General features: G+C 43.9%; 1 protein-coding gene across 7 annotated transcripts in view; it reads right to left on the bottom strand.

Annotated features, from left to right (window-relative positions):
* CTNNA2 (catenin alpha 2) overlaps positions 1-14,013 on the bottom strand; it is a 510,292-nt gene that overhangs the window by 3,751 nt on the left and 492,528 nt on the right. The window contains exons 19-20 of one of the 7 annotated variants that reach the window (XM_044429092.1): positions 5,165-5,173; positions 4,901-4,910 (exon numbers count right to left, since the gene is read on the bottom strand). The exons of the other annotated variants lie outside the window; for them this stretch is intronic. Coding sequence (XP_044285027.1) covers positions 4,901-4,910; positions 5,165-5,173 — 19 coding nt within the window. The remainder of the gene's footprint in view (positions 1-4,900; positions 4,911-5,164; positions 5,174-14,013) is intronic. 7 annotated transcript variants of the gene reach the window in all.

Raw genomic sequence — 14,013 nt, 5'->3', positions numbered from 1 at the left:
GGTGGCTATTGTTCCTATTTAATGCAACATCTCTAGCACAGCTTTGCACCAGAACGTTAAAATGGCAGCTTCCTGGCACCAAATGGGACCCTGCTGGGAAGCCATCAAAGGCCCACGGAGGAGGGAATGAATCTGATACACTTCCTTCCATTTCTCTACTGCTAAATAGCCAGAGCTGTCTGAGCAGTTTACAAAGACTAAACACTTGGAAAACATAACCTGGTAACATAGGATAAAAATCATGTCCATGCACATCCCCTCATTATATTTCAATACCTGCTGTAGCTGAAGGTCTCTGGGCAGTTTACAATAACAGAGTTATTCATGCAAGTCACCCATCCAGGTTCTAACCAGGCCTGACTCTGCTTAGCTTCCACAATTAGGCAGGCTATGTACACACACAGTTTGAAGGATCAAGGAAATAGCAGGCCCTGTTAAAACCCTACCATATCCTTCCAAATGCCTGGGAGTAGAGCAGCACCCCCTTTGAACCTGGAGTCAGCTCTGCTTCCTTGCACAGTTCACACAGGATTCATGGAGCATCTCTCCTGAGCCCTCGCCCAGACCTTGTCCACATTCCTCTAGCTTCAGTGGTTCTCTGCAGAGGCGTTCCTGAGCTATACTAACATGTTTTAAAATCTGCATAGTTCCACTATTGCTCATAGATCTACGTGGAACAAAGAGAGCAAACCTATCCCACATACAGTACCAACAATTATGAGGACTTTAGTTAATTGGTTAAAATGATTCATCGCCATGCATCCCTCAAACTGGTAATTAATTTTTAATCTCCAGATTCAAGAACATTTCCCCTTGCCCACGCAAACAGATGCTTATTTTCCATCTTTCCCTTTTGAAAGAAAAACAAGTTTTAAGATGGATAGTAACATTATAATGGCAACAACTTGCCAACGCAACAGAGGGCTGTGATATATCGCCCGGCATAATGGTCTTGTACCATTCTGCCACATGATTTACAGCACAACTTGCGTGTTTGTTGGCAAATAGCCGATCATACTCTATTAAATTAGGATATTTTAAATTACCGCTGAGGTCTGCCATCAAACATTGTAGGCTGTTGAACGGCTCCTTTGCAACAAGCATCGAATGTCAGAGTGGAAAGAGAGCAGGGAGACGTGTGCTTTGAAACATTCTTTGGAGGTTAGCTCCATTTGTCAAGGCAACCAAAACAGTTACTTGAGGCAACAACAAAAGAGCGAATGGAGTAAGAATTATGGATTTTCCTTCCTTCTGTCCTTCCTTCCTTCCTTTTTCCATTCAATGTTAGGCTTTGAATGTGGGTTCAAGATATGCCCAGCTCAAAACAGAGTTTGCATCCTGCCCTTCTTATCACCCCTCTGCTCAGCCCAAGAAAAAGGAAACATTCTTCCCTAGCTAATGTTCACAAGAAGCAGGGAAACACGATTAGGAAAACCAGAAGCTCATAGTAGGGAAAGCTCTAGGAAGCCAAGGTAGGAAAGGAGGGTTGGCAGCCATGCATATGGCTTCTGCAAAAAGAGGTCCTCCACCTGAACCTTGCGGAATTCTATGGCAAGGTTTTGAGGTGGCTCCATTGAGGAGATGTGATGGATGTGGTTCATCTGGGTTTTGGCAGGGCCTTTGACAAGGTGCTGCATGATATCCTGGTGGAGAAATTGATGAGCTTTGGGACAGATTGATGCACTGTCTAATGGATTAGGGCATGGTTGACAGACCAAAGGCAGAGGGTGACTATCAGTGCGGAATCAAGAGAATGGCAACCAGTGATGAGCAGAGTCCCCCAGGGCTCAATTCTGGGACCAATTCTAGTCAACCTCTATCAATGACCTGGTTGAGGGGGTAACCAGTCTGCTGACTAAATTCATGGACGATACCAAAATGGGGGCAGTGGTCACAACTGGGGAGCAGGTACTCCAGATCCAAAAGGATCTGGACAGACTGTGGAAGTGGGTGGGGGACAACAGGATGGCGTTCAATGTGGATAAGAAGAAGGTCTTGCACTTGGGACACAGGAATAGGTGTCACAGGTACAGGATGGGGAGCAAGTGCTTATGAAGAGATATCAGGGTACTTGTCGATAGCAGGCTTAACAAGAGCCGGCAGTGTGATGTGACAGATAAGAAAGCAAATGCCGCCCTTGGACGTATAGCCTCTTCGGCCGGATTTAGTCTTGCCAAGGACCATGGTGGGACCCTATCATGCCAGGGTGCATTTATCATTTCACCTGGTGGGGGACTGACCATTTTAGTACTCTGCCTTAAAGATAGCAACCTGAAATTAATAAACTCAACACATCCATGCAAAAATGCAGGTAGTTTCCTGCTGATTTTCTACTTGAAATGAATTATTTCATCAATATCTACATTCAGACACGGCGTCTCCCTGGTCTGACACCTCCTGCAGGTGTCAAGAGTACTGTGCCATATTCTAACATTTCAGGATATGACGGAAACTCCCCACAATTCATTTCCTTGCATGTTTAAACTCTGCCCGAGTCATTACACCAAGGATGGGCACCGTGAACCACCAGATGTTTTGTCAAGCGACCCCCATGTGACCAAGCCAGCACTGCCAGTGGTGAGGCATGTTGGGAGCTGTAGGTCAAAACAGCCAGATGGACACAGGTTTGCACTACATCACACTATATGGGAAGAGAAACCTACACCAAACAGAAATGCTGCATCTTATAGCAGGGAAGTAAAAGAAAAACACTCCTTTTGGAATAGAGCCATGACTCAAAGATATGCAAAGGTTTTAAGCTGAGAAAATGGGGAAACGATCCAATTTTCCCTTCTTTTTCTTTAACCTCATCACATTTAAAATTTACTTATCTGGACGTGATGCACTTTTAATTCATTAAGGTGGAGACCTGAGTAGTGTTAGTCAGCCAATCCATAGATTAGTTGTACTCATTTGCATTTTTCAATTATTAGGAAGAAAACCACTGGGACTCCCAAACAAAATTAGTTGTATATTTAACCAATTCTGAATTTTAATGTAGTCTCCAAATGCTATCTTTCTCCAGAAAACATACAACAAACATATGAAAGGCTATAGATAGCTGTTCACCAGACATATTTCTTATTCTGAAACCAGAGATTAATGTCTTAAAATTGCTTGGCTATTAGCTTCAGGGTGCAAACAAAGAAAATAAATGAAAACTATTGGGGACAATCCAAAAATATACAGGATATTCCTAAGCCAGTACATTCCATATACACATTTGCATTCAGAAAGATACATTCTTTCAATGGAATGATTTAATTGCTTTAGTCAATGTAATTCTTAAACAATAAAATTTAAAAATGAAATTGCATCTCATTTTGCATGCATGAAACTCTCTTTTTAATATAAGTAGATATTTAATTTATGATAACTGGGGGGAAAAAAACGAGGCACAAATGCAATCATAAAAGATAATTAAACACGCCTTAAAATTTCCATTCAGTTCATGAATTATCGAACTGCAGAAAAGAGTCCTTGAAGAAGTAATAGATATTATTCCACCTAAGTTTGCTATATATAATAATTGCTCCTAACAGGTAATTCTAATTATATTCATTTTAAATCAGAAATTTAATACATAAATCTGTATGCTTTAAACATGGCCGTGTGAATTACCAGACATAATAGCATTAAAACATCCTTCTTTTTCAAACTCTGCAGAGTTTTTTTTTTTAATTCCAATATGAGGCTTAATGGATTTGATTGAATAGTAATGGCAAAAATGAGGAGTTTACTGCAAGGCAGCCTCCTACCTGAAAACTGGCCACAAGATTTGAAGCATTTGCTATGACAAATCTAGACAGCATACTAAAAAGCAGAGACATCACCCTGCGGGCAAAAATGCGTATAGTCAAGGCTATGGTTTTCCCAGTTGCAATGCATGGCTGTGAAAGTTGGACCATAAGGAAGGCTGAGCACTGAAGAATTGAGGCCTTTGAATTGTGGTGCTGGAGGAGACTCCTGCGAGTCCCTTGGACTGCAAGGCGATCAAACCGGTCAGTCCTAGAGGAGATCAACCCTGACTGCTCTTTAGAAGGCCAGATGCTGAAGATGGAACTCAAATACTTTGGCCACCGAATGAGAAGGAAGGACTCCCTGGAGAAGAGCCTGATGCTGGGAACGATTGATGGCAGAAGGAGAAGGGGGCGGCAGAGGATGAGGTGGCTGGATGGAGTCATTGAAGTGGTTGGTGTGAGCTTAGGTGGACTCCGGGGGATGGTGGAGGACAGGCAGGCCTGGAGGAGTGTTGTCCATGGGGTCACGATGGGCTGGGCACGACTTCGCAACTCAACAAAAAAAACCCTTTCTATATATGAAGTCTCACTCCATTATAGAGGCAGGGAGTAGGTAATGGCAAGTTAAGGTAAATGCATACTGTATATAGGGAAAGCCATAGTGCATGCGTGAACTGTCCAACAATACGTTGCAGCATGGAGTATTCCCATTCAGGGTTACAACCTGAAAGAGCCAGTGTGGCGTAGTGGTTAAGAGCATGGGACTGGGACTCAGACGACCCAGGTTCGAGTCCCCGCTCGCCATGGAGCCAACTGGGTGACTTTGGGCCAGTCACAGACTCTCAGCCCAACCTACCTCACAGGGTTGTTGTTGTGGGGATAAGATGGAGGAGGAGAACGATGTAAGCTGCCTTGAGCCCTTTGTAGGAAAAAGGCAGGATATAAATCGAAAAATAAATAAATAAACCTGCGACACACACACACACACCTGTTCCCAGGATTAATAAGCCGTTGCCTTCCCTTCTCCCCCACCTTGTTTCCTGCTTTTGCCTGCCTAAAGAAGCAACATTCCCAGGAGAACTAATGTGGGTATTCCATCACCTGCACCTAGCACCCAAATTTGCTACGAGAGGGAGCAAACATGTAATCTCTTTTCTCACCCACTGAGTGCTGCAAGGTTTTCAGTGGACTTTCACGAGCTCAGATTCCACACGGAGGAAGATATCCAGCAGAATTGCATGCATGCTTACCTGGAAGCAAGCCCCACTCTATTCAGTGGGTTTACTCCCATGGAAGTTGAGGTTAGGGTGTTTTTAACAACTAGCTGTCCATCCATCTGTCCTTCCTGCCTTCCCTCCCCCACTCCCTCCCCTTTACAGATGCACAGAGGGAGATTTCCCAGACCAGAACATTATTCTGCACACACCAGGCAGCTTGAGTCCCATAGGAACAACAGAACTCTAAAAAGCCCAAATGCCGCTTTGATCTCCCAGCTCGACTCAAAACGCCTGTGCTTTGGTCCACACTGTTGCGGCAATCCAGAAAGCAAAGCTTCCCTCCGCCAGGAGGGCCTGCCTGGCCTGGCAGGTGCTTTGAACTCTGGATGCCCAGCAGGCATGCTCTGTACTCTTGACCTTGTCCTGAAGTCAGGTGTACCCACGGTGCCAGGTGAAGTGGTAGGCATGGCCCAACTGCCAAAGGGTCTGCCCCACTTTGGAATGCCCCCTATGTTAAACACTCCCCATAGATGGCAAATAGCACAGCAGCCCCTTTCCTCTGGCTTATTTTCCATCTGCCAAGACTTTTTACACCAGGAACCATTGAAATGTGGCCTCTTATATGTATAGCCTGAAGGGGTCCCAAACACCAATCTATTTTAGGGTATTTAACATTTATTTATTTTATTTAAAGCTTTTTTAGACTGTCCCATTATTAGTGTCTTGGGACAGTATGCAACAAGCACAGGTACAAAATAGCACAGCATCCAGCAATTCACAATAAATTCACAATAAAATCCAGTTACACATTAAGATGATGGGAGAATAAAAAGGTTTTGGCCTGGCGCCGAAAAGAATGAAGTGTTGGCGCCAGGCGAACCTCTCTGGAGATTGTATTCCACAATCGGGGTGCCACCACAGAGAAGGGACTCCTCTGGGTAATCATCCACTTAGTCTCTTTCGAGGAGGGCTCCCGAAGAAGGACCTCTGCCTCGGATTTCAAGGGGTGGGAAATCATATAGGGAAGAAGGCACTCCTTCAGATATCCAGATACTCCCATATCACACCGGTCCTATATCATCTACACTGGCTGCCACCGGAAGTCCAGGCCCAATTTAAGGCATTGGTAATGACCTATAAAGCCCTAAACGGCTTGGGCCCTGGATACCTGAAGGAGCGCCATGTGTGCCAGCCTGCCCCTTGAGATCAGAGGCAGAGGCCCTTCTCCGGGAGCCCTCTTTGAAGGAGATCAGGAGGGTAGCTACTCATAAAACGGCCTTTTCAGTGGTGGCACCCCAACTGTGCAACATGGCGCCATCACTTTATCCTTTTCAGCATCAAGCAAAGACCTTTTTATTTTCCCATTGTTTTAACAGTTAATTGGTTTTATCCCTGTTTTTAATCATCATTATCAGATATAGTGGGTTGTATGTTGGTTGTTGTAAATGGTTGTTTTATTTTTTGTCTTTTGTAAGTCATCCAGAGACTTTTAGTATTGGGGCAGCATATTCAAACTTCAAATAAATAAATAAATAAATAAATAAATAAATAAATAATAACTATCCAGGTCCCAAGCTGTTTAGGGTCTTATAGGTCATCACCAGCACCTTAAATTGGGCCCAGACTTCAACTGGCAGCCAGTGTAAGTGATAGAAGACCAGGTAAAGATGTTCCTGCCAGTGGAGAGTCCTTGAGAGAGGCTCATCAACCTTTCTGAAGGGGAAAAACAGCACAAAAGTTGTAGCCCCCAACGGAACCATGGTCAGGACAAGCTTACATAGTTTGCTTAGGTTTCAAATACAGGTTGGATGATGCCAGATTCACCTTTTCCATAGCTAGCTTTTTCATTTGTATTCTGCCTTTCTCCTCTTGCAAGGAACCCAGAACAACTGCAATCCAAACAAGAGTTTTGACAGGAGAGAAGACAGCAAACCAGAAAACTACATGGATTTTCAAATTTTGTCTGCTGACAGACAGGCTGATGAGTCTTCTCTTTACACCTTTCCCATATACTGAATTACATTCCTTTAAAAATCATGCTAAAAGACCATAAAAATAAACCCCACTTTGGGTCAACATTTCCCATAGGTATGCATCAGAAATAAAACATCAGAGGCAATCTGACTCCAGATGGAAAACGGCGGCCAACTGCCCCAAAATATCATCATTATCCAACTGGCCAATATCCCAGGTGGTCAGTATTATTCCCTGAATGTACTGCAGTGATAGCAAAGAATCCCAGCCTTTGAGATGCAAAGTGCAACATGAACAAAGATGGGGCAATACTGCACTACTATTCCTAGCGTGATTGGCCACCTTTCGGCACAATAGAATCCATTCAGTTCTGTTTTCTCTTCCCTGCATCTGTCACAATATCTGCAAGGTGGCAGAGAAGGCAGTTTGGATCATGCCAACTGATTTGCTTTTCATTCAGTGGGAAGGATTCCAGAAGACAGCCAGCTGTCAAGAATAAAAGCTGCCCTGCTCTTGACAGCAAGAATGCTGGAAGGAGGGATTCGACTTCATTTCAGCCCATGTAACTACACGAGAAGCATAGTTTTAGGATTGCACGAAAAATGCATCGCCTGAGCATATGTTCACCGCAGTAGAGGCATCGTTTTTTCCTAACGTACATCTCAATTGATGGAATCAAAAAAGTGGCTGATATCTTGCTCCTGCCAACCAGCAAGGACTGTTGCTTGGAAAATTCGCCTGGGCTGAAAGGCAAATCTTATACTGCCACACAGACTCCCATGGCAAGAGAGACAGGAATGTCTATCATGTGGGGGAGATCAGAGAATGTCTTATGGAAGAGAGGACCAGAAGCTTGAGGAAATGATTCTTCCTGTTCATGGTGTACTACCACCCCATCTACTTTAAACACAGGTGCAAAAACAGCTTGTAAAATAGCATTATTAAGAGAGAAATGATTGAAATAATATCCCGAGGGAAGAGGCAAGATTAGTGGGTTCAAGAGCATGTTGCAAGGATAAAAAGTACATTTCTGCACTGCTCAGGATTGTTAATGGGTCCCCTGAAAAGTGTATCCTATACATTATCCTCACAAGAATCCACAGCAAAGAGAACTTTGGATCTCCTAAGGATGAAGCATTTAGAAACCCCTTCATTCCAAGCTCCAGTAAGATGAAAGAAGATGGTAAAACCAGGTACTAATCACATCTGGGACCACACGGGGTGATGTGCACAGGTCTGAGCATTAAAATTAAGGTTTCTGGAAAGGGACCTTGAGAGGATGACCATAAGATGACCTTACAAGGTAATCTTCACCTTACACAGAGATGTTTGGATTTACCTTTCGGCATTATCTCGCTATTAAAAGTGCACACAGCTTGTGCAGCAAATGAACATTCTAAATCAAGCACCTCTGCATTTATCTCTTTTAAACATCAAATGATGCTTCAGTGCAATTTTTGCTTCTCACAGATTTAAGGGCAGAGATGAAGTCCTTCAAAGATCACTCCTTTGGAACAAATAGCTCTGCTCAGCATATTCACAGTGTGTCTATTACAGTTTAATCAAGATCAACAAAATCAGTAGATAAGGGGAGTACTTCAGCTTTAGTTTGAAATGCTGTTTTTTAATTGAAACTATTAAATGCTACCAGATGTGTAGCATTGTGCAAAAAAACGAACTGTTTATCCGCTAATTCATACTGGCAGAGAACATTCTGTCCTCCATTATTTTGGACTACAACTCCCACAATGCCCAACATCGGGCAATGTTGGCTTGGGTGTATGGGCACTGTAGGCTAAAACTTATGGAAAAAAACCAGGTTGTTTATTGCTGCACTCCTGTGTGAGTTACAGTTTCAAGGAATGTTTGAAGATGCTGTGTTGCAGTGTAGACAAATATCAGAAGTTTAAAAAAATCAACCCAGCCTAACCCAAGGAAGCCTGCAATCTGTCTAAGCTGTTGCCAGGAGAGTCTTACAACTGGGTTGTATAAACTGTACCTCTTAAGGTCCATACAAATGGAGAATTCCTGCTGATATAACGAAGGACCTACCAGGAACAGCTTGTGGATAGGTCTGGGTGCATTAAGTGTTTGTATTGTTTCAGCATACATTGAAATGATTTCAGTGGGGATCTACAGAAGTTGTTAAATGCATTATGTCTTCCTTGTGTGGATTTTCAGGCCCCTTTCATTCCTTTGTCACCTTGTTGACAGAACCAGATTTTGTGAAAATGCATCTATATGCATTTACATAAATTTGCACTTCCAAAAATACATAAATCCCCAGCTTCAGTACAGAAACCCTGCCCAAAGGAGCATTTCATGATTTAGTCCAGAAGTGTGTGTGGGGGGGAGGGGGGATACTAATTCTTATGGTTCTTTTTTTTCGTATTTTTCATCGCCAAAATTTGCATAAAACTTATGGGAAGTAAAACAATCCAACAAAAACCTAGAACACTTCCTAGAAGTCCACGGAAGCTGTGAAACCTGGGAAAAACTGTTCCACTGTGGATTCCATGAGTCAGATTCCTAGAAATCTGAATTCAGCTGTGAATTTCTCCAACATCCCGAAATATAAGAAGAGCCTCTAAGGCTCAGACTGTAGGCCTGTCTAATCAGACATCCTCAATCCAGCATTCACAGCCCAGACAAGTCCAACCTGTGCATTTTTCCACTTTACATTCTCCAAATGGCTATTACCCATTAAAGCAAGCAATCAATCAATCAATCACACGCATGCACATAAAAGAACCACAGGTGAATCAAGCAGCAATGCCCTGGCTTCTAAGATGAGAGTTTTCCTGCTGCTAGCAGCAGTGGGGAGACAACTCCATCCATGGCATATCAGTTGGAGCGCCAAGCTGGGGCTCAAGAGAGCCAAGTTCCAGGCCCCACCTGGCCAGGTGGGTGACTTAGGACCAGCCACTGACTCTCAGCCTAACCTCCCACACAGGGTTGTGAGGATACAATGGCGAGGAGGAGAAGCACGTGGGTTGCTTTGTGCTCCCTGGAGGAAAGGTGGGATATGAATGTAAGAAATAAATGGTGAATGGAAAAAGCCTTCACTTCCAGGAATCCTTGATGTGAGCACATGGGTAGGGGAGGTTTAAACCTACCTGTCCCAGCAAGAAGAGGAGTACAAATGACTGTATTGCTCCAGGCTCTTGATGCTCCAAAGCTAGCTAGCTAGCTAGCTAGCTATCTATCTATCTATCTATCTATCTATCTATCTATCTATCTATTTAGAATTTTTGTATGCCATCCCATCGCTTAATGCCTAGGAACAGTTAAAGCTATGCATCCCTGTCTTTGCAAGTCCTGAACCTGGAACCAAAACTATGTCAGTCCTTCTGGCTCCTTTATTACTCCTTTCTCGCCGTTCCCCCAAACGTGTCCTGAGTCACAATCGTAAGACGTGAGCAGCAATGGACCTGCTTTTGCTTTGATGCAAAGCACAGGCAGAGACGCTTCCAAGCAGCTTCCCATGTCACATCAGACAGGAAGCCAAGTAAGAGCCAGTAAGAAGATTTAAATAAAGGAGAGGAGGAAAATCTTTACCCACCCTAGAGGCAAACATTCTCACATGACACTTCTCCTGACTCTTCCGGGCAAGAGCTTTGACATTTTGACAGCATTAATACGTACCCAAGAGGCAGAACAAGCGTCAAAAAGAAATGAGAGGGGAGCAGAGAGAAAACGAAATCCTGCTGTTTGCTTGACTGTATTCAAATGCTTTGGAATAAAAGGGGAAATTCAAGGGGAATAGAAGCACCTAAGAAAAAGAACAAAACAGCCATAAGCTTCATATGCTGTTCACAGCAAAGAATCGAGCTTAAAGAATATAGCCTCTAGCAAAAACCCTAAAATGTTTGGAAATTGTCTCCTTCCTGCAGCCGTAACTCAAAGCGAAGTGGAAGTTTGAAAGTGCTGATCCAAACCTGAGTTTTATTAAAATCATGTTTACATGCAATGGTTCTTAAAGAATAAAAATCATGCCTGATAATATAGTTTAATCTTCTTTAAGGGACTTCTTTAGCAAAAGAGCCTGCCATGAAAATTTCAAACAAAACCGGCACAACAAAACAACACATCAGCAATATTCCATCACTAAAAACAGAAATGATTATTTATTTGGGTGAAAAGGCAACTAAAAAGGGAGTTAAAAATCAAGCTACCTTAAATAGTTGCATTTGGCAATTTGGGGAGTTGGGTGACTGATTATGGAATGACCTGCATGCATTTGATCAAACCACAATCCTAATGGTGTTTATGGGAAATGTATGGAACCAATCTTCGTTAGAGTGTCCAGTCAGAAACTGGATGAATATGGACATTCCTAAGAAATTCCTGTAATGGCTAAACACCTAGACAAATGCAGATGAGTGCTATTAAAACATAAAGGCATAACCTGTGAAGAATCGTGCAAGATCAGCTACTGCACTCAATCATGCTTTGCTTTGCCCAACTCCCACCAAAAAAGAACATGTCTAATTCTTAAGAACAATTGAAGAGCCCTGCTGGATCAGACCAAAATCCAGCTAGTATAGCATTCTGCTCACACAATGGCCACACAAGTGCAGAGAGAAAACCCACAACTAGGAAGTGAGTGCAGTGGTCTCCAACCCATGTTTCCCAGCAACTGAAGAAGCTTTCTGGAGAATCCATGAACATCAGGAATAGTAGCAATGGATAGCCTTCTCCTCCGTGAATTTGTCCCATCCCCTTCGAAAGACACCGAAATGGGTGGCCATCTCCACATCCTGTGGAAGTGCATTGGTATTCAGTGTACTCCTTTCATGATTTTAGCAGATAGTCTGAGAAGCTTAGCAGTCCCAAGTGACGGTCCATCTACCCAAATTGTGGAAGGACCCTGATTAGGCAAAACAAGAAGCACACTGGGCATATCGAATCCTTTCTCTGTGCTTGTGGAACCCACTGCTAGCACCCAGCAGGGAAGGGATCCTGTGGCAACTGGAAATGAGTCACAATGCTAGTTTCTGGTGGAGGTCAGCTTGGTGGGGCTTGCAGAAACGAGCTCTGATGATCTCACCCTTCATTGAGGGCACGGCCATTCATGGCCAGGGTCTCTGTTGCCATCACTGTTTCCTGAGTCTCCACTGGAGACCCAGAGACACTGGAAATGCATTGCTGATGCTGGACATCACTGATGAACTAGCAATGTGCTGGAAGTTGGACCAGCTCTCAGCCTGGCCAGCCATGGGCAACCCCAGAAGAAATGGCATAGAGGGTACAGTCATATTGCCTTCCATACCACACACTCTGGCGCCAGTCGCCAAGGGATCCGTGATCTTTTTGAGGGCCCTTCCCCACACTAGAGCCCTCCAACTTCTGTGCCCATGCTCTCAACCAGTAGGCAGGTATCTCATCCTGAGGGCCAGCTCCGACTGCAGTAGGAACATTTTAAAAAGTCAAGCAGGATCAGATCAAAGGTCCGTCCAGTCCAGCACTCTGGTCTCGTGGTGGCAAACCAGCTGCCCACAGGATCCCTCCAGCTGGATGGGTGCAAGACCTCCTCCTGGCCAGCTCCTCAGCAACCGGTGTGCGCAGGCAGGCCACTTCTGCTAAAGGATGGCGAACATGGCCTGCAAGGCTAGTAGCCACGGGTGGCCTCTTCCTCCATTAATTTGCCCCATCCCCCTTTCAAGACATCCAGATTGGTGGCCATCACTACTTCCCCAAACAGCGAATTCCATAGTTTAACTATACTGTGTGTGAAGAAGGGCTTCCTTTTCTCTGTCCCGAATCTCCCACCCATCAGCTTCATGGGACGACCCCAATGTCTGCTCTCTTTTACAATGAAGAAGCTGAGCAGGTACACAAAGTGTGCTACTTTGCAATTAGCAAATGAACTTTTGCCAGTCGTTTTCTTTTGTTTTCAGGCACTGAACAATTAATGTTTCTTGCTAGACCGACTTGTGGATCTTTATGCACATGCTGGCCCTCTGTCACTGGCTAGGGGAACAATAGGCACTGGAAAATCTCAAACCCAGAAACATCAGGACAAAAGGAAAATCCATACAATGGCCAGAGAAGGATCCACTGCTAATTCCCTGGTACTATCAGTCAGCCAGGAGACTAAGGGCACGTGTATCTGAGGATAGAGATCTGTCTGATTCCCTGGATTCCAGTCTGCTTTGTCATGGCCATCAATCCAGGTTCTTGATGAATGTGCCAAGAATTCAAGCAGCACTTCCCAGGAATCGAGCTCTGTGTGAATGCTGGACAAAGAATACCCTGTATCACACGCAGCTAGCATTGTTTCTGTTTCTGCACAGGAGAAGGTTGATGTCTTCACAACTTTTGCTCCACAAGCATTTACAGAGTTTCTCTTGGCTCAGTCCACTTTCCAAGACACAGCCAAGCACAACAGAAAGCTCACAAACACTAGAAGGACAGATGTTCTGCAGCTTCAACATATTCCAAGCTGTTGGGTTACATGTTTATTTTGCGTCATGGGAAGAAGGTAGTGGAATTCTATGACATAAATTGCTTTGAGAATCATTGGACTAAAAGATAAGACATCCTGAAAAAAAATCTAAACAAGCAAGCAGATAAATAAGATGTGAGTTGTTACTGAAGGTTACAATAAAATTGGTCCACATGTTCCAAGTTGTACATTCAGGTTAGAGTCATACAATTCTGCATTCTAGAAAGGATATCATTGTTCACAAGGACCTTCCTTGATTGTGTGAAATAGCCAACACTTAGCAAACAGTATACAGGAAAGATTGTCATGTGTATGAAACATCTGATTACCACAATGGGAAGTGGTCATGCAACTTTCCCATAGGTATAATCTGAATGTATTATACAGACCATCTTCCCAAAAGATAAACAGACATTATTGTCACCTTTATGAGACTCATTATTAATACCTGTGAATAAGGAAATGCTTGAAAAGTTGTAAGGAGAGAGCTGTTCTCCCCTGCAGAGGAGGGCAGGACGTGCTCCAACAGAGCCACACTCAGGGAACCAAGGTTCAATTTGGATGCCAGGAAGCACTTCCTGACAGTCAGGACCCCAAGGGTGTGGAATGGGCTTCCACAGGAGGTGGTTGAGGC

Source organism: Varanus komodoensis, unplaced genomic scaffold (assembly GCF_004798865.1).
Source record: "Varanus komodoensis strain SLA01 unplaced genomic scaffold, ASM479886v1 scaffold2, whole genome shotgun sequence".
NCBI lineage: Eukaryota > Metazoa > Chordata > Lepidosauria > Squamata > Varanidae > Varanus > Varanus komodoensis.
This window is presented reverse-complemented; position numbering and strand designations above follow the sequence as displayed.